The sequence below is a fragment of the Aethalodelphis obliquidens genome, unplaced genomic scaffold (genome assembly GCF_003676395.1).
Source record: "Aethalodelphis obliquidens isolate GAN/ISIS:26980383/991018 unplaced genomic scaffold, ASM367639v1 scaffold6, whole genome shotgun sequence".
Taxonomy (NCBI): Eukaryota; Metazoa; Chordata; class Mammalia; order Artiodactyla; family Delphinidae; genus Aethalodelphis; species Aethalodelphis obliquidens.
In genome coordinates, this window is record NW_020837950.1 from 31,426,996 (window position 1) to 31,453,293 (window position 26,298).

Sequence of the window (26,298 nt, forward strand, 5' to 3'; positions counted from 1 at the left end):
GGATGCAGGTTTGAGCCCTGGTCCGGGAAGACCCCACATGCCACGGAGCAACAAAGCCTGTGCGCCACAACTACTGGGCCTGTGCTCTAGGGCCCGCGTGCCACAGCTACTGAGCCCAAGTGTCATAATTACTGAAGCTTGCGTGCCTAGAGCCAGCTCTCTGCAACAAGAGAAGCCTCTGCAATGAGAAGCCCCTGCTCGCCGCAACTAAAGAAAGCCCGCGGGCAGCAACAAAGACCCAACACAGCCAAAAATAAAATAAATAAATAAATTTATTTAAAAAAAAAAAAAGAAAGCTCTACTGCTTTCTGCTCTCCCACTTATTAGCTTGGTGACATCGCTGGCATGTTACTAACCCCCATCTTGTGCCTCATTTTCCTCATCTGTAATGTGGGGATAATAGTACCGCCTCACAAACTCATAAGCTCATCACTGAGTGCCCCAAAGTGATCATTAACATTGAAATCCAACTTAGTTCATATAACACAGCCAGAAGAGACAAGTTATAGCATCACTGGGTTTATAATAATATATAAGTAAACCAGAGCCACACCGGGGAGCACAAGAAGTTGGATTTATTGTTTCTGACAACTGCATAGCAACTTTTAGTTTGCTCATATTCCCAGCATCACAAATCTGAAATACAATTTTGCTCCTCAATTACAAACATATACTCTGAAAAGTGATTAGGTAGCTTTTAAAAAATCATCATTATTCATTTAAGAGAGAGTATCTTAAAAATCTTTGCCAAGCAAGGTATCAGCTTTACCTTTATAAATCTCTGCATAAAATGAGAAACAAATCAAGGCATACAAATTTCATTTTGTTCTGTGTTTTTAAATACCATCCTTTGTTTCCCTTAAAAGATTTTGATCTATTCATTCAAAAGTATTCTGAAGCTCTACTGCCTGTTGAAGACAGAATGAAGGCATTTTAGAGCATCTGAACTAAGCACTGTCTTGACTGAACCGAAGCAGGAACTCAATCAGGGTCCTCGTGGGCCTCCCAGCCATGCCTTTGCGCAGATAAGGAACCTCATCTTTGTTGGTCATCACACCTGCTATGTCTAAATGCGCCCACTTAGGATGAGTCACGAATTCTTTCAGAAACGCTGCAGCCGTACATGCTCCTGCAGATCTGAAGGGGAAGACAATAATCAACATTTAACCCCATGTAAATGTGCACTGAACGTTCTATTAAGATCCTCCATTCCTGCTAAGTGGCTTCTATGGCCAGAGAGCAAAGTCAAGGTCTCTAATGAGACCTCTTAAGATGTTAACCCAGAAACCACTTTCAAGATTTTCAGACATAGCTTTAAGCATAAAGGATAAATTCTTTTTCCTACGGTAACGACCATATTTGCATCTCATTCCCTTACCATTTGCTTAAAATGACCTTTAGATTTGAAAACATGCAAGATTTTGAGAACCAGTTGGGAAATACCTTGAAAATAAAAGACAGAAATTAGTGCTTACAAGCACTACATCAAAAGAAAATTGGACAGCTAAACCTTTTGTGAAAGAGGATTAAACTGAAAATGGTCATTCTGGCAACCAATGATGACTGTAAAAATGTACTTTTATAGCTTATTTTACATACCTATATTTTCCAATGTTATTAACATCAGCAAGCTGGCAATCTACAACCTGTCTTGTGTAATGTTCAAAGAGAGGCATCCTCCAGACACGGTCCCCCGTTTCAATGCTGGCCTAAAGAGCAAATAGGTATGCTAGTTGGCGGAGGAGATGAAGCAGGTTCTGACCTGTTACTCTAAAACATGATGCAATACAACAGATTCCAGAATTATTTCAGTTAGTTAAAAGGTTTACTTAAGAATTATAAAAGAAGCCAGGAATGTTGTCAAACAGTCCCGCAAATCTGTAGGGCATCTGCTAAAATTGTCAAACTAATATTATGGGTCTCAGTTTAAATGAATAAGCTGGTAACCTGTAGCACAGACAGGCTTTGCTGGTTTGATTTGGCCAGATCTCCTAAGATAACGTGACCTCGATAATTCACGTAATCATTTACACATTCATTCATCCATCCATCCATCACCTACTGAACTGCTGAGCACCAAGGTGTTGGGGATATAAAGACACTTAATAACTGAGCCATCAAAGGGCCCACAGGCTAGTAGGAGAAACGGATAAAGGTTGTTTTAATACACTGTGGTCAAAGGTGAGAGCCAAAAGTGAAAAGTCAGGAAGCAGCAATATAAGCTGCTGTCTTGAGACTTGAGTAGTTATCAGAGGAACCCACCAAGGGTTGAAAGCAACTGCCTCCAGGAAAAGAGGCTGTAGGCTGTATAGACGCTGACTGTTATTTCAGTGTTTATGTACATATAACTTGAATTTTTTAAAGAAAATTAAATTTAAAAAAAATCAAAACCAACAACGACGTTGTGGGCGGTAGCGAGGGACACTGGACACTGGGTGCCTAGCACAGAAGAGAGGCCCCACAGCCTACCTGAAAGGAGACAAGGGGGCTGAGCTTCTCCCTGAGGCTGGGAACGGTAGAGGGGGGCTTCACAAATGGTGAGATGACAGAGGTGAAAGGGAAGCAGTTTAGGGTGGAAGGGCAGTTTAGGACCTTAAACCACATCAAGAATGTATTCAGGGACATTTTGTATTTGTTTCTGCTGGCACATAGTAAGCTCGCATTAATTACTTGTTGAAAGAATGAGGTGCCAGATGGACCTGTTTCACAGCCAAGCGGGATGCACAGGGGCTGGGCCGCAGGAGAGATGGGAGCTCAGCAGAGAGGTGACAGCTAAAGCCAGGGGAGTAGATGGGCTTTCCGGTGAGGACCATGCAGAGTCAGAACATGTGGCCCAGGACTGAAGGCAACCAAAGGGGCAGACCAAGGAAAAAGCTGGCCAAGGAGGCTGAAACAGAAGTCAGCGAGGAAGGAAACCAGAAAAGATTATTGTGGAAGCCAAGAGCAGGGTGTCACCAAGACGCCAGAGGTACACGCTGCCTCTGGACAAGCTAAAGGAGGCTAACCGAGTGGCGTCGCTGGGCAAAGCTGATGGCAGCGAGAGCAGGGAGCGGGTGGTGGTGACGGGAAACTGTTTGGAAGAGGCTGCTGTGAAAGGGCTGGGAGGAGGCACAGAGCACAGCTGCAGAAGTCGTCCTTCTCACCACCCGCGAAGGGACAAGGGACGCAGGTGAGCCCTATCTACATGCTCCCCTACTTGACTCATGACCCGAATTCCTTAAAAGGCCATTCCTTCTTCTACAAAGCTGTCCTTGTAACCTTGTCTACATCAGGGATATTTTAAAGTTATTTTCACTTCATTCTGAAGCTGCTGGAGGAGAGGAGGAATATAGCATCATACCCATAATTTTGGAACATTTATAGAAAACCACACTGAATCGAGTTTATTGAGTTTTCATTTCAAAGGCAAATCTACAACATAAAAATCACTTTAATGAAGAAATATAGCATTCTAAGGCTAGAGTAATTAAATCATCTCCATAATCTAGGTCTGTATGTGTTATTCTTACCTCAAATAGTTTGTTCCACAGCCAGGAAGAATTGGTAAAGACCCCAGTGGCACCAGACCCCAAAGCTATGTCCATGGCACCTGCAAGACACAGCCCTTCAGGTCAGCGTTCAGTCTCTTCTGGCGAGACAGGTTTCTCTGCTGCTATGCAGACCAAAACTTTGGCCATTACCCTATTTTAATGTCTCCCTCATTTTAGAAAATAGATGATGTTGGGAAATCCTTGCTGTATATATTTAATATCTTTCCAGTTTCTCAAGCTAGAATTCACCTTCAATTATTAAGGAAAATGAAAAAAAAGCAAACATCAAATATCACCAATAATCTCATCCCAGGGATAAACACCACATATTTTTAATATTTCTTTCCAGATTTCTTCTAAACTTAAAAAAGAAACATAATTAAGACCACACTGTACATGTCCAATAGGTGCTCCTCCTCTTATGCTTTAAACGTTTATTCTTTTATAAACAAATTCGTTGAAAGTATTCTTAATGGCTTTAAAAGCCCGCTGGGTGGAGGTACGGGCGTACCTCGTTTTATTACACTTTGCTTTACTGCATTTTGCAGATATTGCATTTTCCACAAACTGAAGGTTTGTGGCAACCCTGCGTCAAGTAAGCCTATCAGAGCCATTTTTCCAACAGCATTTGCTCACTTCGTGTCTCTGTGTCACATTTTGGTAATTCATGCAATGTTTGATACTTTTTCATTATTTGTTATGGTGATCTGTGATCAGTCTTCTTTGATGTTACTACTGTGACTCGTAGAAGGCTTAAATGATGGTTAATTAGCATTTTTCAGCAATAAAGTATTTTTAAATTAAGGTATGTACATTGTGTTTTTAAACATAATGCTACTGCACGCATAACAGTGTACAGACTAACAGTGTAGTGTAAACATAACGGTGACCCATATGTAAAAACCTGTGATTCCACATGACATGTGGGCAACTCTGTTTGGGTCCTTGTCCCTTGGGGTTTTGTTACTCTACCTCCCAATTATATCTCAAACCGATTCACTTCCCTTCACCGTGACTGCTACCACCATCATCTACCACTGGACTATGGTAATACTTTAAAAAAACAAACAAAAAAACTTTATTGTCAAAATCTTCAAATATACACAAAGCAAAGAGAATAATGTAATGGACATACAAGTAAGACCCATTAACCACCACAAACAATTATCAAGTCACGGGCAAACTTGTTTCACCTATACTCTCAGACCTGACATTATTCTGAAGCTAAACGCAGACACTCATCCTTAACAGACACACTTACACATCCACCGGAGTCAACAACCAAACACCGTTCACCAGCCCACCTGGCCTGCCAGCGTCTCCTCGGCCCTTCTCCCTTGCACTCAGCACGCTGCCGGCCAGGGACCCTTTCACAGGGCAAATGTGATCCCACAGTCTCCACTCTTAGCTTCCTGCTGCACTTGGCTCCAGACTAAATCCCGCAACACGCCAAGGCCAGTGGGGGACTGGTGCCTATCAGCACACAGGTCCCGAAAGTCCCCACCCAGCCATGCTCTGCTCCTCTCGGCCCCATTCACCGCTGCCCCCCCCACACACACACCTCAAGAGGTGCCTTCGCTCTCCCCCCTCCACCCGCTAACGCCGCCTCCTTCAGATCCCAGCTCAAGCAGCACTTCTCAGACAAGATGCCTGACATCTCAGACCTGTCAAATCCCCAGATGCACCGGCTCTCACAGACTCCTTTTCTCACCGCTCCTCTGTGCTGGTCAGCATGAGGGTCTGCTGAATGCCACGCCCCATGGGACGCAGGCCTCACCTCTGTCCTGACCCACCTCTGTATCCCCAGCCATCTGAAGGGATTAAACACAGGCCAACTGTGTCATCAATCATTCATGGCATCCCCTATATCCCAGATACTACGATGGTTGCTGGTTACTCACTGCCTATGGTCTGTCTATATGATTGCGGGGATACACACTCATTAATGCTTTACTTTTCAAGTTAGTGGCTTTTTCCATACTTATTCACTTGTCCTCAAAACATTCCTATCAGCCCTGTAAGAGTCTTGCATCAGTGTGTGAATTTCTCAAAGAGAAGATGAGCACTGACTGCAAACAAGAATGTGATGTGATATCCGCTCTTAAAGGAAGAGAAAATGGGAGACATAAATATTTAATGTGATCCAACAGGGATCATGGCTCTAGAGATGATTTCATTACATACTTCAGAAAATAATCTATTTTCTACATAATTACAGAACTAGTACCACCACCAATTTCAGAATTACCATTATCGGGGGCATACCTTCCATTTTCTTTTACAAGGTACTTTTGAAGCTGTATACTGAGGTGCTAACTCATCAGTGTTACCAGAATTTCTCAGAGTATGGAAGGAACATCAAAGCTCCAAGGAAGGTGCTGATGTCACCACTCTCATTCCATCCTAAATCACAGGCATTAAGAAAATGAGAGGTACCATGACTGAACGGCACGCCCTGAGCAGCCGCTGCTCCTACACTCTGCTACAGGCCTACCCTTTACAGGTCAGTAACATCAGTCCAGTCTCTACCAACCAGGCACAACAACCCGTATCACCTTATTTAATTTTCACAGGCACCCCTCCTGCCAATGACGTGCTATTATACCCCTTTTACAGACGAGACAACTGAGACATTGTCAAAGTCACATGCTATTAAGAGGCAGGACAAATTATTTTCTCCTTCTAAAGACTACGTTCCTCCTCCTGCTATGAACTTGGGGTTGGAAACTGTTTCTCATCCTCCCCCTTTGAATCCCAGCTCCTGGAACTCAAGAAGGGGCTCAGTAAGTTATTTAGGGAATTAAAATGAGCCATCAACAGCCTTCAGCAAGGACAACGGCTGGGGTGATTTGAAGGCTCCCCCATCAGGTTGCCCTTAGTTACTTGGAACCAACTTTCCCACCTTCTCACACCCTCAGGCTTGGGAAAAAAAAGGGGGTGGAGGGCTGTGATTCCTCATTTACAGAAAGGGTGTACTATCACCCACCTCAGCACTGCCCCTCAAACACCAGCCCCAGAACCTCTGTTGTTCAGCTTAAAATGTTTGCTGAACTAAAAAGGGAGACAAAAGACCATAAAAATACTATAATGCCAGCTTGAAAAGAGGATTCTTAGCATATAAATCTGTGGACTATTGTTAGAAACACATAAAAAAGAAACATGAACTGACTTCTCTTAAAGTAAAGGCTCACGTGACCAGGGGAAGAATTAAAATCAAAGGATAAAAAATGATCTGAATTTTAATCTTAAAAAAGATGGAGACAGAATGAATTCCTAAAAAGAGAACTGTTGGATAAAAGATTATGAACACTGGGTTTCTGCAGTAAGGCAATGCCCACCGTCGTCCCTTTAGGCATTTACTCCTACTCTACAGAGCCGGTGGTGTTGCCTGCCGCGTGTAGGCGCTGCATTAAAGAGGCTTTCCAGAAACTCCCTCCAGTCTTCACAACTCTGCGAGACAAACAGACTTGTCCCCAGGTACTGATGCTCGGGGGTGTCAGGGAATCAGCCCAAGGCTGGTGGACTAGGAAGTAGCACAGCTGGGAGCCACCCCTGGGTTGGCCTTAAAGCCAGCAAGCTTCACACAACACATTACAGGGCCCCGCCTCTGCTACGTGAGGACCTTGCCACCTCCATCCCCAGTGTTTTTATTTCTGTATAACCTCAAGTACAAAAGTTCAGAAAACACTCAGGGGGCATTAGATGCATTATGATTAATAAAAATAACTACTGATTTTGGAATTTATCACTAATCTTTTCAGACCTGTATCAAACAGCAATCGTAACAGAAAACATCGCTAGTATCATTCATAGACGTCGTCGCTGTGGATGGGCTGACCTGACCCACTTGTTATTTCTTTACTTAAAGGTACAGCCTGGGATGTTTCAAAACAACAAGGCTAATATTCAAAGCAGTTTACAACTGCAGAACAATTCCTCTGGTGAAAGATATTTGAATGCAAATGGAGCGAGCCAGGTTTCAGCAAAATAATGCCCTGAGTACAATGTGTGCACTCGATGCCAACAAATGAGACCTTCTTCAAACAAAAGCAGGAAAAGCACGTTGTCTGACCTGTCAAGGTGGCGGCATTGATGATGACCTTTGGGTTAAAAGTGTGTGCGTAGCAGAGCGCATCAGCCAGGATGAGTCTCCCCTCAGCATCAGTGTTATCCACCTGCAAACAGGAAGGTCAAAAGAAAAAAAAAAGGGTAAGATGATACAAATAATGAACATAAAATCTACACACAGCTATGTTCAATTTAAAAGAAAACGCTGGTGTGATGTTTGTCATCGAGTATCAAAAACATACTACCATTAGAACGGGAATAGTATATTTACTCTGAAGAGCAAACGTAATTTAATAATCCCTGTATCAGAGCTGATAACCAAATGCTGATGACTTTGGAGGCTGAAATAAAGAGAAGTGTCTGGTTCACTTTACTATTAAGTTTATAACAGGAAGGGGAAAAAATATCAAGATTTCTGAAAACAAAAAGGCTAAAGAGTTTAGGAAAGATACATCGAAGCAGCAGCCTGGATCTCCAGACCGGAGAACTCTTGCAACTTCAGCAACTTCATATCTATTATATCCTTTTCTTTTAAATAGAGCTCAGTCGTTATGGGCAATGTGTGTGTACATGCATACATGTGCCCAGCGGACGACCTGCTGCCACATCCCCAGATGCAGCACCCATGATGCAGAATGCGTTTTCCACTCGAATGAGTTGCTAAATGGAAAAAGTTATCACGTCGAAGGTGAATCTAGAAAACAGCCTGCACTTTTACTGCTTTTCCCTGTTCTGCAGGGTTGGCTGCAAATTCGTGGTAATTTGTGTGTACAGCATTCAGGAAGTAGGAGGAAGAGTAAGGTAGGAAAAACAATCTTAAAGTTCCCATGAAGAAGTACTTTTGACTGTATGAAAAGCTACTCATAATAAAGGCACTGGCCTTCCCTACAGAGCCAGCGCTCTGCACCCGTTCAAGATGTGTTGATGTGGCTGTGCTGGGAGTCCTTCAGAAAGAGCAGAACTCAGAGGCTGTGTCTTCCACCTACAAACCTGTATGGTCTTCCCGTTTTTGGCTCTAACAACATCCCCAGGCTTGTTGGCCTTCCCGCTGGGCATATTTTCACAAAGAGGGGCCAAACCTGTCAAAAAAAGAATATATGAAGGAACATGGAGTGTGCTAGGTCCAAATACACCACCCATGGGACCTAGGTCATCAGCGGGCCCTCAATAGATGCCAGTCACAGACACCACTTCAACCAAGTGATCGAGTTTAGCAACACCAGTGACCCAGGTGACATTACGCGCACCAGCAACAGGAAATACACGTCATTCTCTCCAAAGAAGTCTAACCTGATTCTATTGTGAAGAAATAACCAAATAAATCCGAACTGTAGGACATGGCAAGACGACCCTTGAACCTTTAAAAACTGCCAGTGTCATGAAAGAAAAAAAAGGGGGGCAGGAATAGGCTCTAGATTAAAGAAAACAAAAGAGCCATGGTGACCACACACAAGGGGTGATCCTTGAGTGGCTCTAAGATTTCAAATACAAATAGAAATAAATAAATGCGTGTGTGTATAGACACACATATAAAACAAACATTTTTTTGACAACTGGGCAGTTTGAATTTGGTTACTGTATCAACCCCTGGAAATGATAATGCTATTGTCATCACACAGAATGCCCTTGTTCTTAGGAGACACAAGCAGAAGTATTCAGGGGTGACGTGTCGTGATGTCTGAGACTCACTTTCAAACAGTTCAGCAAAAATGGAGGAGGAGAGGGAGGGGGCATGTCAGACAGACCCGGGCTGCAGTCCTCCCTTCCCATGCAGTGGAAGTGACACTGCGCAAGTCATTTGACCTCAGTCCCCGCTCCCAGCTCCCCCTGACACATGGCAAACCCCCAGCATTGTGTCTGGCATCCTGCACTACAAAAATCGCCTGCGTACTGAGCACTTTTTCTGTCCCAGGCATTTTCTGCATGTCGAGGCACTTAATCAGCCACAACCCTATGAGGTAATCGCTACCCTGACTACTGACTGAGCATTTTCCATTGGAGTTAACCGCAAACTTGACATTATGTGCCCCTGACTGCTAACCACTTTTTGCAGAAGTAAAACAAATCAATTCTAGTTACAGCCCACAACGCAGAATACGTTTAACTCTGCCAGTTCAGACAAGATAACACCTATCTCAGCTAAACAAACATCTGCCACTTGATGAAAACCTATTTAAAAACCATTTCTTGATCTTTTCAGATTAGAGGAAACCATGTTTGTTGTCTCTGTTCTACCATTTGACAGGATCCCAGAAGCTCTCCGAGACACCCTCCCTCTCCCGCGCACCTACGACGTTGATGGGCAGGTCGAGCTTGGCAGCAGACACGATGGCTGAACAGATAGTGGCGGCTCCTCCCATGTCAGCCCTCATGAGGTCCATGTTTGCCGCCGCCTTGATGGAGATGCCACCACTGGGGGGGAAAGGACAAGGTACCACGTTAATAGCAAAGAAGGGGGCCAGGACCATTTCCCTAAAAAGAACGTGTAAGCTGAGGGTAAACTACCATATACAAACGCCAAGAAATTTCCAAATTGGGAATCAATGATTTCAGCATTTAAGAAGATAATATTGTGGTTTTTATAAAAGACACAAAATAATTCCAGAAACACAGGTGGGTATGTTAGCTCATTTTATTTCTGTATGAATGAAATTTAAGCAGTGCCACTGGAAACATGACTACATCATGCAGTCAACACTGCTCAAATCCCATCTGAACTCCTGACACCTAGGTAGATTTGTCTTTTCAGCAAATTTTATGAATGGATCAACTTATTGAACCTGAACGTCACAAGCTGTTGGGGAAAGCTGACAAGCTCACAGAAGACCGGGAGGACCCCTTTCAACTCCTAGGAAGACACGAGAGAACTCGTTCTGACACCCCCAAGGTGTGCTGGATCCTGCAGACAGCAAAATACAACCCAGGCACGAGGAAGATGCTAGCCCAAAGCCTCGAGACAGTGCCCAAACACAAGAGCTGAGAAAGGTTTCAATTACCAAGAAACCCAAGCCACCGCCCCAAACAGACTTCCTGAACTAACTAGTGACTTTTCTGCTTCCGGTTTATAAGAACCCAGAGCCACTGGCTCTGCAGGCTGGGCAATGAGCCAGGGGTTTCTACTCTGAGTTCTAATTGGATTCTGCTGCTGACTTGCCTTGGTGAGAGAGTCAACTCCTTGCTCTGACATCTGCTCACCTTAGAAATCAGGTCCTAATTCTCATTCACCTCCAAAGCACTTGATATTTAAATCTTTTTTTTTAATTTATTTATTTTATTTATTTATTTTTGGCTGCATTGGGTCTTTGTTGCTGTGCGTGGGCTTTCTCTAGTTGCGGTGAGCAGGGGCTACTCTTCGTTGTGGTGCGCGGGCTTCTCATTGCGGTGGCTTCTCTTGTTGTGGAGCACGGGCTCTAGCAGTGTGGGTTTCAGTAGTTGTGGCTCGCGGGCTCTAGAGCGCAGGCTCAGTAGCTGTGACGCACGGGCTTAGTTGCTCCACGTCATGTGGGATCTTCCCGGACCAGGGCTTGCACCCGTGTCCCCTGCATTGGCAGGTGGATTCTTTTTTTTTTTTTTTTTGGCGGTACGCAGGCCTCTCACTGTTGTGGCCTCTCCCGTTGCAGAGCACAGGCTCCGGACGCACAGGCTCAGCGGCCATGGCTCACGGGCGCAGCCGCTCCGAGGCATGTGGGATCTTCCCGGACCGGGGCACGAACCCGCGTCCCCTGCATTGGCAGGCGGACTCTCAACCACTGCGCTACCAGGGAAGCCTGGCAGGTGGATTCCTAACCACTGTGACACCAGGGAAGCCCTGCACTTGATATTTAGATGGCTGTCATTTACACCTAGAATTAAAGATTATCCACTGGCTCAGAATAAGAAAAGAAGTACACTCCTGGTCCAAGAAGTCCAGACATAACCCCATGGGGGCAAGCAGAGCAAGCTGGTGCATGAGGTTGTCCTTCTATCTACTTCTAGGCCACTTCTGCTCAGGGGGTTCCACTCTGTGTATAGGACTATCATTCTAAATAACCACTAGTCAAAGGTCAGCAGTTATCTCTGCTCACCTTTTAGATTCCCCTCCAATCCATCCATTTCTTTTCTCCTGCATCCATCCAAGTTGAGGCTACCACCATCAGTCATTCAGATGTTTCCCTGGCTCCTATATATATTCAGATGTCCCTATAGCAGTCTTACCCCTTCACTTCATTACCCATACAACTACCAAACTTTTACAAATAGATGAAAAAAACAAAACAAAACAAACAAAAGAACCTCAATGCTTTTTATAAGCATATACAAAAATTCAAAATGGATCACAGCCTTAAAAGCTAAAACCATAGACTTGTCAAAGAAAACACAGACTTGGCATAGGCAATAATTTCTTTTTTTTTTTTTTTTTTTTGCGGTACGCGGGCCTCTCACTGTTGTGGCCTCTCCCGTTGCGGAGCACAGGCTCCGGAAGCGCAGGCTCAGCAGCAACGGCTCACGAGCCCAGCCGCTCCGCAGCATGCGGGATCCTCCCGGACCGGGGCACGAACCCGCATCCCCTGCATCGGCAGGCAGACTCTCAACCACTGCGCCACCAGGGAAGCCCGGCAATAATTTCTTAAACAGGGCAAAAAAAGTATGAACTATAAAATTAAAAACTAATAATTATACCTCATTAAAATTAAAAACTGCTCTTCGAAAGGCACCACTTCAAAAAATGAAAAGGCAAGCCTCACAGTGGAAAAAAAAATATTTTCAACGCACCTGTCTGAAAAAAATGACTTGTATCTAGAATATATTTTTTAAAAACTTATAACTCAGTAAGACAAACACTCCTATAATGAAGGGCAAAAGATCTGGACACTTCATGAAAGAAGATGTACCAATGGCTAATAAGCACATAAAAAATGCTAAACATCATTAGTCAGAGAAATGCAAAGTAAACCTCAAAGAAATACCACTACACACTCCCTGAGTGGCTAGAACTAGAAAGACGGACACCATAAAACGCTGGGGAGGATGGAGAACAACTAGAACCTTGTACACTGGTAGTGGGAATGCAAAATGGTATAAGAACCTTGGAAAACTTTGGTAGTTTCTTATAAAGTTAAACATGCAGTTATTATACAACTCAACTCTCCTTTCCTAGGTGTTTAACTAAGAGAAAGATAAATATATATGCACATAAAGGCTTCTAGATGATACTGGCTTTATTACTAATAACTCAAAACTGGAACAACCCAAATTTCCCTCAGCAATGACTGGATAAACAAATTTTGGTATTTCCATACAACGGAATATGACTCGGTGATATAAAGGAACAGATTACTGATATGACCACAACATGGTTAAATCTCAAAGATAATATGCTGAGAAAGAGGCCAGGCATAAAAGATTCCACATAAATGAATTTCTGGAAGAGGCAAAACTAATCTACAATAACAGAAAGATGACTGGTTATCTGAGGTGGGGTAGGGGAGAGGATGACTGCAAAAGAGCATCCCCCCAAAATTCCCCAAGGGAGTTTTTGGGGTGTCAGGGAAATGTTCTGTTTTCATGACAGAGGTGGTTTGCTGCATGGGTGCACACGGTTGTTAAGCTCATTGAACTGAACACGTAATGGGTGGACTTTACTGTATGTGTAACTCTCACGTCATTCTTTCCCTCTGCTAGACACCCCTCAGTTACTTCCAACTGTTCAGAGTCCAAAATCTAACCAGGCCCAGAACAACCCAGCTTCTGCCTATCTCTCCAGCTGTGCCTCGTCCCTTCCCCCAGTCACGTTTTGTCACGGCCACTCTGGCATGCTTTCAGTACCAGGAATTTCCCCTCTTCCTTCCCACCCGCAGCCTCCACCGGGTCCTTTCCCTGCCCTACTCCCCGCAGAACTAACTCCCTTATCCTTCACATCTTAAGCTAAAACTGTCATTCCTTCTAGGAAGCCTTCTCTAAATCCAGAAGACTAGGTCAGGCCTCCTTGCTTCATATTACCATAGCAAAAAATTCAAGTACAGATTTAAATGAACAATAAACTTCACCCTAAGCATAAATGTTTCAATTAAGATATTAGCCCATGATAGTATAAAACCATCACAATTAGCAAGATGTTTAAAAACAGCTTTCATTCTCTTATTTTTATCTGCTGTAGTGTTCTATTTATTTTTATTTTTTTATTTTCTTAGTTGCATCATGCGGCTTATGGAATCTTGGTTCCCCAACCGGGGGTCGAACCCAGGCCCCAGCAGTGCAAGCGCCAAGTACTAACCGCTGGACCACCAGGGAATTCCCTGCTGTAGTGTTTTATAATACACACTTTAATACAACAGTATATGCACGTGACATAAATAAATATGCGTATTTTGAGTGGTATGAGCTCGAATCTTTTACTGATGGGCTACATAACGAAGATCGTTTGGAGACCAATGCTTTAAAGGAGAGAACGTGAACCAGTGGATGGAAAACACAGGAGGCATTACAATCTGCTAGTACAAGGAAGACCAGCCTGGAGGCCAGATCTGCCCAGGACAGAGGCATCACAGTGCCTAGAAACACTCCTGTAAGGGTGGGATTCACTCACGTTTCAGATGGAGTTCCTGAATGGGTGCAAAAACATACTAGGGGACATCAAGATTTTATGATCTCTAGCAGCATTTTCCAAAGCAGTTTCTATGAACCTTGATTTCCTGAGATAAACGTTCCCTTCAAAAGGAAATTAAGATGTCAGCTATATTTATATTTCAATTTAAAAAAAAGGAAATTTAGAAAATGCTATATTTTATACCCCCAAGAAGTCCTGTAGTTGAAACAAAACAAAATAAAAAACAATTTGTTTTATCTAACCTAGTTTTTTGATCAAGTAATCCTTTTCAAGTCTCACATTTAATTAGCAACCCAGAAACTAGCATTCAGTAGCAAATGCTTTCCATGGGAAATACTGACTCAGATCATCTTTTCGAACTCAGCTTCCCCCTGGTTGAAATAACCAGAGACAGCTTCCAATTCTAAGGAACACTTATGGTTTAAGGAGATTAATGAAAGCTAGACTGGTCAGCAAAAAAAGTAATCTCAAGTAAGCAAAGGGAAGACAGCATGATCTACTTGGAAAGCTGCCTCACCACTATCTACTTGGAAATCCTTAATATCCACACAGGAGAATCAACGTGCATGATGGAAATATTTTAAGACATTTTAAACACACAGCTGAGTTTGACTTCCCATTCTATTAGTTATGGGGCTTTGAACAAATTATTTAACCTGAGTCATGGTTTCCTTACCTGAAGAATGTCTGCAATGCCTAGCTCCTAGGTGTAAGATCAGGGCTAATATATGTAAAATGCCTAGTAGAGCCTCTGACACACAGTAGGTGTTTTGTAAGTGGCAGCCTAATATATTTAAAGTTACATATAAGATCTGACCAAACACCATGCTTCTGAACCAAATTACACACCAAATAATACAACGGCATACAAAGCATTCACCAAAATACAAAGCATGGATGCAGTAAAGAAGTACCTGTCAAAGGTAATCCCCTTCCCAACAAACACCAAGGGAGGTTCACTTGCATTGGGGCTGCCTTTGTAGTGAATTTCCAGGAAGACTGGAGGCTCTTCAGACCCTTTGGCCACACTGAGGAATGATCCCATTTCCTGTTCCTCAATCCAAGGCTTGGGTCTATAGAGCAGAAAAGGGAAAAAGTAAATACATGTTGCTATCTCCATTTCAATAACTTAGAATAACTCATCCGTGTGTAAAAAAGTATAACAGACAAGCTCTTAATACAGACACGTTAATGCTTCAATTATCACCTCCTATCTGCTTTCTGTATATTCTTGGGAGAGTCACTTGATTCTGAGTCTGTTTCCTCATCTATAAAATGAGATCAATGACACCTCCATCAAAAGATTAGCTATAGAATTACTAAGAGAATTCATGTATGGTATGCAATACAACGTCAGGTAATAGTGCATAGTCAATAAACAATTATTACTTGATTTTTTTCCCCAAGCCACTCACGTATTTCTAAAGTTTTAATTTAAAGATGAAATTAGCAAGGCTCTGAGACCATAAAGGGTACTCAAAGATAGCTGAGGAGTCTACTGATTTATTTTTGGCACTTCTGAAAAAGACAAAGCAATAGCCAACCAACCAATCAACAAACAAAGAACCAACAAAACTATACTCCATTGATTAGACTGAACTACCTATTTCTTTGCTTTTACAGAATTGCTGGAAGTCCATGTTTTTAATGTTGTCACACTATTTCTCACAGTTTGAGATGTCTGATTGAAGTGGGAAAACTAGTTATTACTTAATAAACACGGGATCAATGGGGATAATTTAATGGGAATAGTCCTTAGTGCCAACCAGAAGACAGATGCCACATCGCTATTCCTCCTAGGCTGGAGGCCCAAAAGGGCTTTGTATTGCTTTCTGGCCACAGTAACTAGGCCAGGGAAGAAATCCTACCCTGCTACAGACAGACCAGAAACAACCTCATTCAAGGAACGCTCCTCCCGCACCTGCCTAGACACTTGTTGAAACTATTAATCTAGGAGGTCATTGTAGAGAGAGGGCCACCCAACTTCAGAGGGAAAAGAATATAAAAATGGAAGGTATAACAATTTAAAAAAAAAACGCTTCAAAAGAAGCGAGGCCATATAATGTGGGCACTTTTATTCACAAACCCAGTACTTGATGTTTTATGAAAGTCCTGCCCTTCTGGAAGTACAGTCTGTATTTCTTTGATTTACACCCACCTACGCTAGAGCGCGTTTGACGCAGCTGCCTCGGTTTAAGGGCTACATTCCGCCCGCCTGACCGGCCTCATCTCTGGCCGACTTCCCTTTGCTCCACCGCAAGCCATGCAGTTTCCCAAGGCCACTGCATAGGTACTCCTGCCCCGCCCTCCTGTCTGTTCACTTCTAAGCCACCTCCCTGACTCTGCTTAGGCACCACTTTTGTTGGCAAGCCGTTTCGACTCTTCCACAATCCTCCCTGGCTCTCTGCCCCTGTAGCATCCCCTGCACAGCCATTTCCCTGCCTATTCCTTCCTGCAAGGTCCTCAGTTGTCTGAGGACAAGAACCATCGCCACGCACCTTTGTACGCTAAGTTCCCAGGCACACAGGAGGTGCCCTTACCGATAATGTGAGGCCACACAGCCACAGTCTGCTGACACAACATAGCTCTGGTGTCTCCCTAAATAAACCAAGGAAGAGTCTTTACCAAGACACCTTTGTAGAGACTAAACATTGCTACAGAATAGATAGCAACCATTCCAGAAATTTTATCAAGCTCCAATACTACGTTTTCTATAGATTATACATTTCCTTCGCTCTATCTAGACCACAGGGGTTTTCCTGAAAACTGCGAACTCTACTCACAACTAAATAGTGAAGAATCCTTTTAAATGGAAGTGCCCTTGAGAAGCAACTTTGATAGTAAAGGATTCTTTAGGTAAAGCAAATATCTGTGGATTTACTTTAATCATAAATCCCCAAATACTCAGACTTGGTTTGCTTAAAGGGTTACGGGGAGCCTGGAGGGGCAGCCTTTTACATCCAACAGCCTGGCTGCTGACAACGAACCTGAGGATGGTCTGGGAACACCAGTTCTGGTTATTTGATCTAGCTAACGGAATCTACCAGGTAGAGATTCTCATTCTATGCCAAGGAGGGCGTGCTCTGTTCTTCACTTACGTCAAAAAGAGAAAAGACAGAAAGGATTCACCAAAACAAAATACAATCTGCACACTCCTCAAAAAGGTTAAGAGTTAACCATTCAATCCAATAATTCAACTCCTAGGCACATGCCCAAGAGATAGGAAAACATACGTCCACATAAAACCTTATATACAAATGCTCACAACAGCATTATTCAGAGTCCAAAAGGTATAAACAACCCATATGTCCATGAACTGATGGCCACGGGGAGGGGGAAATGAGGAGTGACTGTTAATGGGTACAAGGTTCCTTTTACGGGGTAATGAACATGATCTAAAATTAGCTGTGGTGGTGGTAGCACAACTCTGTGAATACACTAGAAATTACTGAATTGCGTACTTTACACGAGTGAATTGTACATTCCATGAATTATATTTCAATAGAGCTGCTACAAAACACACACACATGTGCAGTGTGCAGTCACAACACTCTCAAAAGCAAAGCAAGGTATGATGGGAGAGACCTCAAACTGAGCCCTTACCCCCACTTGTATGTGGCTGCTGGTGGGTGACCTCACCTCTCCAGTCTCAAGTTAATTCTCCGAAGAGCGAGAGAGCTGGATTTTAGGATCTCTGAGGCTCCGTCTGCCTCTAGCCATAAGAGTCTATGACAGAATCCTGAATTACCTGATGTGGACCTCTGTTTTACTACTAGCACTTCTGAGATTCTTCTCGATAATTTCCGCAAATTTGGTTGGCGTCATCTCATTGGCAGGCGTCTCCATCAGGTGGCGCGCCAGGTTCTGCCCAGAAGCGAAGAGGACTCCCCTTTGCCAGGCCTCCTGATCCCCACTGGCAAAAGCAAGCACAAGGTCATCGTCAGACAGCCTCTGCGGAACACTCCCCACAGCCCAGCTAGGAGGGCTCCTGCCGAAGACGACCAGTGAAACGTGATGCACACGGGGACCCGGATTTATTCTTTGGGATCTGATCCAGGGGGGCAGCTGTTATGGTTTATGAAGTGTTGGAAAACACGACCCCCCCCCCCAGAGCTGAGCTAGAGGAAACCTAGAATCCTCACCTCACCTGTTGGCCTGAGGGACCTCTGGAGCCCTCAATCTACCCCCCAAATCTGACGGCAGAGGCTTCCACAGAAAGGCCTCTTTTACACTCCTCCAGGGTGTGACTACAGAGCAAGCTCCCCTTGCTCAGTCCTGCCGGGGAACGGAAGGCCTCCTGCCTTCTCCCTGCCTGGGTCGGGACCCTGAACTCCAACCCACCAGAGGGCAGGGCCGGCTTCAGAAGACAAAGGACGTGGGTGAGCTCTCCACGACCCTGGCTCTTCTCCTGCACGACAGGAACTGCCACGGCGCATGGACAGGCAGGACAACACTCATCACTTACGGAGTTCACCATGGGACACACCCTTGATGGGTTTTGTCTTGCAATCGATTGTAAAAGCCCCATGAAATCCGAGCCACAACTCTACTCAACCAATGAGGAAAATGAAGCAGAGAGAGACTTCAGTCACTTCACTGAGGTCACCCAGCCAGGAAGTGGGAGGCAGATTCAAAGCCAGGCTGACTGGTCGCAGGGCCCTCATTCTTACCCACTACATCACAGCTGCCAACCACCGGGAGGGACCCCCGCTGTCCTCCCAGCACCGTCTCCTGAGGGTCCCACACTGCTCCTGAACACAGAATAGGGCTGGAGTGTAGCTGGTGCTCAATAAATCTGCTCAAAGATGAGTCTCCCCACTAGACTAGGAGAGCAAGGGCCGGATCCCTGTGTCTGCGTATCTCTGGCGTTTAGTACAGGGCCCGCAGGCATTGGGTAGATGGAAATGATCTGCATCAAAACCTGCTGGGACCCGTCTGTCATCTTGTTCCCTCCCTCCTCAGGGAGCCAACCAGGTATGGTTTCCTAGGAACCAGCAAGCACGGAGGGGTCTAGAGAGTCAGGGGGGAAACACACACAGGACAAAAGCCAGGAGCAGAATGGAGGCACAGTCACCAAACTCCTAAAATGGCTAAGGCCACGGGAGAGCCACAGACAAGCTGCACGGCAGTGCCCAATGCTAAAAGGCAGGTAGCTCATGTCCAAAAGGCCCTGCCATCAGCACGCAGGGAATGGGCCTGGTCCTGGTTTTGTTCCATCACCTTCCATGGAGCTTCACTGACACGGCCACCTTCTTTTTCTGCTTCAGGTCGTCATACTCATAGAGCCCAAGCATCGCTCCTTCCGCAGCCGCCTGGGCGTCTCCGCAGGGGTCCACCTCCACGGACGAGATCTCCAGGTCCTGAACCTGTCTGCACCCCGCTTCACAGGGACAGAGGAACCAGAAAACCGGAGTCAGTCAGGGACACCTCTGAGGGCAGAAGGCAGAGGCCTGGGGTGGGGTCCTGAGAAAACATCAGAACTGGAGTTCAAATCCTGGCCCTGACACTTGACTTTTCTGAGCCTCCACTTCCCCTTCTGTAGAGTGAGGACGAGCACACACCTCACAGAGGGTGGGAGGACAGACTGATGGATAAAATGACTAGTCTAGCACCTCACAAAGCGGGCCCTCAAGAAGTGGCTGCTATCACTAGTATCACTTCTGAAACACTAGGGTTTCCTGATGAAGCGTCCCAATCGCCGGGAGCTTGCCACATTAAAAATGACATAGAAGGGCTTCCCTAGGGGCACAGTGGTTGAGAGTCCGCCTGCCGATGCAGGGGACACGGGTTCGTGCCCCGGTCCGGGAAGATCCCACATGCCGTGGAGCGGCTGGGCCCCGTGAGCCATAGCCGCTGAGCCTGCGCATCCGGAGCCTGTGCTCCACAATGGGAGAGGCCCGCATACCGCAAAAAAAAAAAAAAAAAAAAAAAAAAAAATGACATAGAAGTGATAACACTGAAATTACACCCAAGGAACTGAGCAAAGTCCATTATTAATACAGCATTTTTTAAGATCAGGTCAGCAAAATCTCCCTAATAAAAGTTATGAAATAATCTCCAAACATGAACTTTGAAAGTACATTTAACAAGCAAATATGATATACACGGGGTCAAAGATCAATCAAGCTAATTATCACCACCTCAGCAATGGTTTCAAAGCATCTTTAACCACAGTCTCCGTGGTGACCGCCTTGTCCTGCCGCTCAGCTCTGAAGAGACCCAATGGCACCTACCTCAACTTTTGAACTGTCCACGTGACGAAACTGGGACAGGCTTGCACCTTTGGTAACTAGTGATACAAGCATCTTGCCCTTGGCATCCATTTTCTCTGATTTGTAAATATGATGACTCCACGTGATTTAAAATTTGAGCAACGGACTTCCCTGGTGGCACAGTGGTTAAGAATCTGCCTGCCAATGCAGGGGACATGGGTTCCAGCCCTGGCCCGGGAAGATCCCACATGCCGCGGAGCAACTAAGCCCGTGCGCCACCACTACTGAGCCTGCGCTCTACAGCCCGCGAGCTACAACTACTGAAGCCCGCGTGCCCTAGAGCCCATGCTCCACAACAAGAGAAGCCAGCGCAGTGAGAAGCCGCGCACCACAACGAAGAGTAGCCCCTGCTCGCCACAACTAGAGAAAGCCTGTGCGCAGCAACGAAGACCCAACACAGCCAAAAATAAATTAAAAATAAATAAATAAATAAAAATAATAAAATAAAATAAAATTTGGGCAACATGAGGGCTGCATTCCAAAAAAGGAAAAAAATCACCCACCAGGACTTTCTGGCAAAACAGAGCTCTAAGGCCGATACTGCAAGAGGGAACGAGTGGTCCTGAAACCCCCAGACACAAGCTAAAGAAATATAAAAATAAAATTCCACAAGCTAACCTTCTGTATCTAAAGTAAAGCCAAGCATGTTAGGTAAGGGAAACTGAATATCTGTTCAGAGTTATTCGTGTGAACGTGAGGGGATGGTGATGGAAAGAGGGGAGACATAATCTGACCGAGTGATCCTTAGGAATCTTTACCAACATTAAAATTCAAAAGTTAAAGAACCTGCTGCAGCGGCCCTGATGTTCTCCTTGCCTCCGTGCCAGTTTTCCTGTTCGTCGACTCCGGCCGTCCTTTTGCCGAGGCCAACCACCACCACGCTGGGGAAGTCCTGTTCCAAAAGATACATGAAATCAGCTGCTTTATGTCTTTAAAGCATCCACTTCCAGCACGAAATGGCACAGGAGCTTGCACACAACCCCCTAAAGCGCTGCACGGGACAAAACCACGAAGTTTGCTTGCTTTATTTTTGTAAGCCCTGTTAGCTTGGTTAAATTTTGTAACTGTGTGTTGCAAAGGGAGAGCGAGGATAATCCTGCAAATAACTCTGCTGTGTAAGACAGGGCCACTGAACCAAGAAAGCCTGCAGACTGAGGAATACAAGAGATGCAGTACTTTTTGACAACAACTCGCCTCTTTACAATGTTAACCAATACTTGCGGCTTATTCCTGGGATAAAACGAACACATAATCCGATACAAAATTTTCTGCCTGACTGGTCAGCCACAGTACTTGGCACATACAGGTGCTAACTCAGGGTTTGCCACATAAACCTTATTTTCACCTCATACCTCATGCAGACCATAAAAGGTTCGGGTTTTGCCTGCCTTCAGGGGTGGTCCAGATCTGCAACAAGAAGAAACAGTTGTTTTAAAAATTATAGTTTGCTCTGCTCCATTAAAAAGTGACATAAACAAACCTTTAGCATTATTACAGTATGCTCTGATGCTTCTGCAAATTTGCTACACTTATGTTTTTATCAAATACAGAACTCTCTCAGGCCAGATTTCTCAGATGCAGCACTTCTAATTCTATCTCAAAAACTTCCAGATTAGATTTAATGCCAACTACAGAAAGCGATGCCGTGGATGGGTAATGGAGGGGAGAGCTGAGCACTGGATGGAGGCTGACCTCAATCTTAAACCTCATAAAAGACGCAAGACACCAACCTAAGTGGCTGACTTGACGGCAGTGTGTTCAACCTGCAGGTTTTTTGTGATTTATCTACAGATGGGATACCGGGCAATTTAAAAACAAAGCAGGTGGCAACGCACAATTACAGCCGGAGGACCGGATGCCCTGGTACCTCGCAGTCAGGAAGGCCAGGCTGTTCTGTACTCGTACAGGTTAGCTTTGGGGTTATAATGAACTAATCAAGGCAGCTGAAAGAGCTGCCTACTGGTGAAGGACTGGTATAAATTGACAGGTGATGCAAATTCTGTCATTCAATAATTAGACAATTACTCTAATTATTAGACTACACCTATCAGATGCTAATAGGCTATCTGTAATCCAAATAATATACAGTTGCAGTGGCCTATGCTGTCACCTCTGTGTCTGTTAAATGTGGCCGGCAGCTCAGAAGGACTTGGAAACCCCAATGCTTCCCTACCTTCCCCAGACCCTGGCTAATCCAAGAGTGGTTAGAATCTCAGGCCCCACCCAGATTTACTGAACTGGAATGTGCATTCTAACTACACCCCCAGGCGATTCACATGTCATTTAAGATCTGAGAAGCCCTTGAAACTCAACGCTTGCAGCCTCCTCAGCCTATTCTGAACCAGCCCAGGCTGTTCCCCACAAGTGAAGGGGAGTTAAAGAGGTAGAGAGATGGAAGGTGGGAAGGGGGTGGGGAGAAACAAACCGGAGCCAGGAGGGTGGGCTGAGGAAATATGGTACTTTCCAGATCCTTCTGGGTCAGCCTCTCACAGAAGTCTGTGGTTTGGTTGAAGTGGCCTGACTTCCCAGAACTGTGGACCCACCCAATACTGAACCTGAAGTACCAATGTGCATTCCACAGACACATACTTCCACTGAGAAGATCCCAGCCAGTGTATTTCCATGCATTTTCATCCACTAATAATAAAGCACAGAAAAGATATTCTCTTTCACTTTCAGGGCATTTTAAAAACTGGAATCCACAGATGAATACTTACATGTTCAAGATTTCTCTCAGCTTTCCAGACACCAATTTATTAAAATTCTCTCCTGCGCTTGTAAACTGGGGCACATCATCTTCTTTTTCTTTGCTATAGACTCCTAAAACAAGGCCCTGAAAACAAGAGAAAAGGTGAATACAATTAGAGTAGATCCCTGAGAGGGACTCAAGGGTTCCCAAATTCCAGAAAGGGCTAATCATTTCAACAAAACCGTGTCCCCCTCAAGGACAGAAGAACAAGTCCAAAACAGCAGCAGGTGCTGGGCAGTCAGCTACAATCACATACTGCCTAAATGTTTCAAACTCCTGCCGATGCAAGAGCGCAATTACTACCTGTCCTGGTCTTGATGGTCCCTCCCAAGAGCTTTCACAACATTGAGGGCTTCCTTCACTTTCAAATAAAGAAGAGCAGAAAGGTGCTTTAAGAAAACAATTCCATTGTAATGAAGTCAGATCTGGAAAGGGTTCAGAACATGCCACCCCAAAATATGCCACTCTGGCATATTGATTACTTTGAGGTGCAGGCAGCTGAGAAAAAGCAGATGCAGGAAGGGCTCTCTGACCACCCACCCCCCCCCTTCCTATCTAAAAGCTGGTCATAAAATTTCCCATGAGAACGCTTCTCTCCCTGTACCAGGAAGAGAACATTCTTATCACCATAGGCTGGGAGTCAACACCCAACAAACCTACTAAAATAACCCTTATCCTCCCTTTGTTTCCCCCATATATTTCCCTGTCTCTCAACTTAATGCCCCCAGGCTCCTTTGCCTTATCACATCCCCACAATTTCCCCATCTCTGTTTAAAAAGGTATATAAGCTTTCGGGCCTATAGGCTTCTTCGGGTCTTCATTTCCCTTTTGAAGATTCCCATGTACACATAAAAATATGAAATAAAACTTGTATGCCTTTCTCCTGTTAATCTGTTTTATGTCCATTTCATTCTTAGGTGCAGCCCTAGAACCTTGGAGAGTAGAAGTAAGTTCTTCCTTCCCTACAAGCTTCAAATGCAAATCTGCAATACTCATTCCAATAAAGTCAATGGCTGTACTTGCCAATACTAACACGTACTCTGGCCAACTCATAGGCTGGAAGAAAGGAAAAGGATGCACCTTCACCGGGAGGGTCGGGCCAGAGCATTCTGTCCAGCACTTAGCGGCTTATCCTTTCATCTCCTTAAGCTCCAGGCCCCAAACATGTGAAATAAGGAAGTAAACCTAGGAATCACTATTTGCCTTTGCACAGCAATTTATGACTTTAAAAATGTGTTCTGACTTAGGGCACCTCTGTGAGGTTGAAAGAAAAGTAGTCTTCTTCGCATCTGATAGATAAGGAAACTGAAACCTGGTTTGACATAGTAGCCCGTGTGCAACAGAACTGGTCAAGAATCCGGATGCCTTCCCTCAGGTCCTCTGTCCTTTCTACAGAATCACACTGGTACTTAGACCAAATCATGTCCTGTCCTTTCCATCAAAGAAAAATAGGCTTCCTCGGGGTTGGTAACCTTCCCAGGTTCTAACTTACCCAGACTGCCCACTGTCTGGGATTCCAGGGAACCAAGTAGGGAACTGATCAGACAGAACACGGATGTTACCTGAGTAGGATCCATTTCCATAGTGTTGAACAGACTAGGGGACAAGCTTCTGGTCCCTCGGCCATCTGTGATTCAGGGAGAGGTCTGAGCTCAAGCCCCATCTAGAACACTCCTAGCCAGGCACAGTCTTTCTGGTCCTCAAGCGTTACTCCCACACATGTGCTCCTTCCGCCAAGCCGTTCCCCTTTTCCAGATCCCCCGCGACCGAACAGTGACCCTCTTCACAATGTTTTGGAGCTCAGTTAGATGGAGGAGGCGCCTCTTCTGCAGGACACTTCTAATCTCACGAACAGATGGGTCTCCCTGCAAAGCCCTTTTCCCTAGAGAGACATTTTTCTCTAGAAACCCTTCTAGTCAGTTTACTCCCTGAGAGCCTGTGTCTTCCTGGCCTTTAACTTCAGCGGGGGAGGGAGGTCTTGGTGTGGAAGCCGGGGCCAGTGATTGGCCGACTCTGGGACCCTAGAGGGCATTTCACCTCACCAAACTTGGGCATCCTCCTAGCTAAGGTGGGAACAATCCTGGCGCCGTCCTTCCCTGGGTTACTGCGAGGACTAAACAAAATAATGAAATACGGGCACGGCACAGAGTGGGAGCTCAGGAAACGGGAGCTACGGCTATCATTCCCTCGCGCGCAGAGTTCGGGTCTTAGCACTTTCAAGCAAGAGAAAGAAGAGCGCATCCTCGGCACTAGCCGGCTGGAGAATACTGGGGGGGGGGGGGTCTGCAGCCCCGCGCAGCCCGCTGCCAACGCCGAGCTCCGCAAAGACACGAAACGTTTCTTTCTAGCCAATGTCTGTAACTCGGCTCAGAAGCCCGGAACAACGCGGCCCTGACCTGACCCGAAGTCCCCGTGGCCCGCGGGCAAGACTCGCGGCGGCCCCGGAGCGAGCCGCGGCCTCTCACCTTCGTCATGTCTGCGGCGGCTGGACCGGGTCCCCAGAAATGCTTCACGCTCAGATGTCGGACGGCGAGTCTCGCGGCAGCCGGAAGAGGCAGCAAGAACATCTTTTCGGCTCGGCCCCCCCGCACCGCCCTCCACCGAGCACGTGGCGCAAGGAGGGCGAGTGCGCGCCTGGGAGCCCAGCCTTCCGGGTTGGGGGTGGGTAAGGGGGGGTAGGTGGGCGGAGGGCGCGCGCCTAGGGGGCGGGGAAGGTGCCAGGGGGCGTGCCGGGCGTGCGCCAGGGGCGTGGCGGGAGGGCGTCGGGGGCCGGGGCTGTCGGGTGAGGGCCAGCGCGGGCGCGGTAGGGCTCGGGCGCGGACGAGCATGCGTGCGCCCAAGGGGCGGGGCGGGCCGACTGGGCGGTACTGGGATAGACGCGAGACTGTGGCGGGCGCTCAGGGCGTGCAAGTGCGGACTGAGACGAAGAGGCGGGGCTCTTGGAGAAACGCTCTAGAGAGGGGCGGAGTCGCTGTTATGCTGTACCGCGAGGGGCGGGGTTGGAGGCGGGGCACCGGGGAGAAAGGGGAGAAGCAGCCTTACAGCAGAGCTCTAGCTGGGAAGAGAAGACCCTCCTGCTGAGTAATTTTTATT

The 26,298-nt window shown here is 45.7% G+C and overlaps 1 protein-coding gene across 1 annotated transcript; it reads right to left on the reverse strand.

Moving 5' to 3' along the window:
• Positions 1-558: 558 nt before the first annotated feature.
• On the reverse strand, positions 559-25,855 carry LAP3 (leucine aminopeptidase 3). The gene is made up of 13 exons (XM_027103283.1): positions 25,671-25,855; positions 23,174-23,289; positions 21,809-21,863; positions 21,243-21,348; positions 19,405-19,564; positions 17,933-18,097; positions 15,099-15,257; positions 9,886-10,010; positions 8,589-8,677; positions 7,603-7,705; positions 3,510-3,589; positions 1,600-1,709; positions 559-1,137 (listed from the first exon to the last, which is right to left on the reverse strand). Exons 1-13 carry the CDS (start codon positions 25,770-25,772, stop codon positions 948-950), a joined length of 1,560 nt encoding a protein of 519 aa, XP_026959084.1. The 5' UTR covers positions 25,773-25,855; the 3' UTR covers positions 559-947.
• Positions 25,856-26,298: the final 443 nt, after the last annotated feature.

Coding starts and splice junctions, on each gene's coding strand:
- LAP3 (XM_027103283.1), bottom strand. CDS start 25,772: ATGTTCTTGCTGCCTCTTCCGGCTGCCGCGAGACTCGCCGTCCGACAT. Junction 18,098..19,404: donor TCAGTGAAGCTCCATGGAAG/GTGATGGAACAA, acceptor TGCTTTTGCCAG/TGGGGATCAGGAGGCCTGGC. Junction 15,258..17,932: donor AAAACAGAGGTCCACATCAG/GTAATTCAGGAT, acceptor TCTGCTCTATAG/ACCCAAGCCTTGGATTGAGG.